A 1116-nucleotide genomic window follows, 5' to 3' on the forward strand; every position below is an offset into this window, starting at 1 on the left:
AGAGCGTATTTAATGTGATATATGTATTGACTAGACATAGTTTAAGAAAGAAATAACGAAATAACGAAAAGATAGGAAGAGAGGGACGATCCATGTGCATATAAGGGAAATAAAACTTTTCCATTCAGGCTAAATATAAAATACTTGTATTTTCATTCGAATTTATTGATGAGGTGTCTTTGCTAACATTCATCATTCTTTAAAGCGAGTGCAAAAGATTTCTGATCAAAGGAGAAACATTACGAGCTCATCATGTCATGTCATCTGTCGTATCAGCTAATCCAGATACTTTTAATCGAAGCAGGAATGCCAATCTTATACTGTAAACACGTCATTACCAGAACATGAACATGGCATGGACTCAATGAAAAAAAAGACTCCAATAATATGACTATTCTATTTTCTGATCACATTGTCCTGCGTAGTTTCTCTTTTTTTATGACTATGTCTTTTATAATCACCATATTATTTTTGCAATCACCATATCTCTCACGATCATCATATCGTTTAAGATCACCGTTCATGTTATGATAACCATACCTTTCCGGACAGATTTTCTTTTCCTCACGATTACTAAAATCTTTTACGATCACAATACTTCTGAAGTGTTAACGATATTTATTACCGTCACCTTACCTCCCGCACTTTTCCAAGCCATCGCTGACCCGCCCCCCCTCTCCCCGCCCCCAGGACACCCCGCCTGCGAACCATCACCACCGTCATGTACATCGACTACCTGGTGACGGGCCTGGTGTACTTCGGCCTCTCCCTCAGCGGCGGTAATTTCAGCACCGACCCCTTCCTCTACATGGCACTCTCGGGGCTCATGGAGGTGCCAGGCAACACCGTCATCATCCCCATCATCACGCGCTTCGCCAGGAAAACGCTCAATATATTCTTCTTCGTGATAAGCGGCGCCGCACTCCTGGCGCTGCCCTTCATCCCGACAGGTGGGGCTTTTGTCGGTCTGTTTATGGGCTTATCCCTCTCTTTCACGTATTCTCATTCTCTCTCTTTCTCTTTCAGTATCACTAAATAATATTCCTCAAGTGAATGTTTCAATATCGGAAAATAAATATTATTAACTAGATAACAGGCTACTATCGAAGCATATGG

At 41.5% G+C, this 1116-nt stretch overlaps 1 protein-coding gene across 1 annotated transcript in view; it reads left to right on the top strand.

The window, feature by feature from the left end:
• The window catches only part of LOC119582041 (organic cation transporter protein-like), a gene marked incomplete at its 3' end in the record, with an annotated part of 33146 nt that overhangs the window by 29862 nt on the left and 2168 nt on the right, over positions 1-1116 (top strand). The window contains 1 exon segment of the mRNA XM_037930280.1: positions 691-950. Coding sequence (XP_037786208.1) covers positions 691-950 — 260 coding nt within the window.

Source organism: Penaeus monodon, chromosome 15 (genome assembly GCF_015228065.2).
Source record: "Penaeus monodon isolate SGIC_2016 chromosome 15, NSTDA_Pmon_1, whole genome shotgun sequence".
Taxonomy (NCBI): Eukaryota; Metazoa; Arthropoda; class Malacostraca; order Decapoda; family Penaeidae; genus Penaeus; species Penaeus monodon.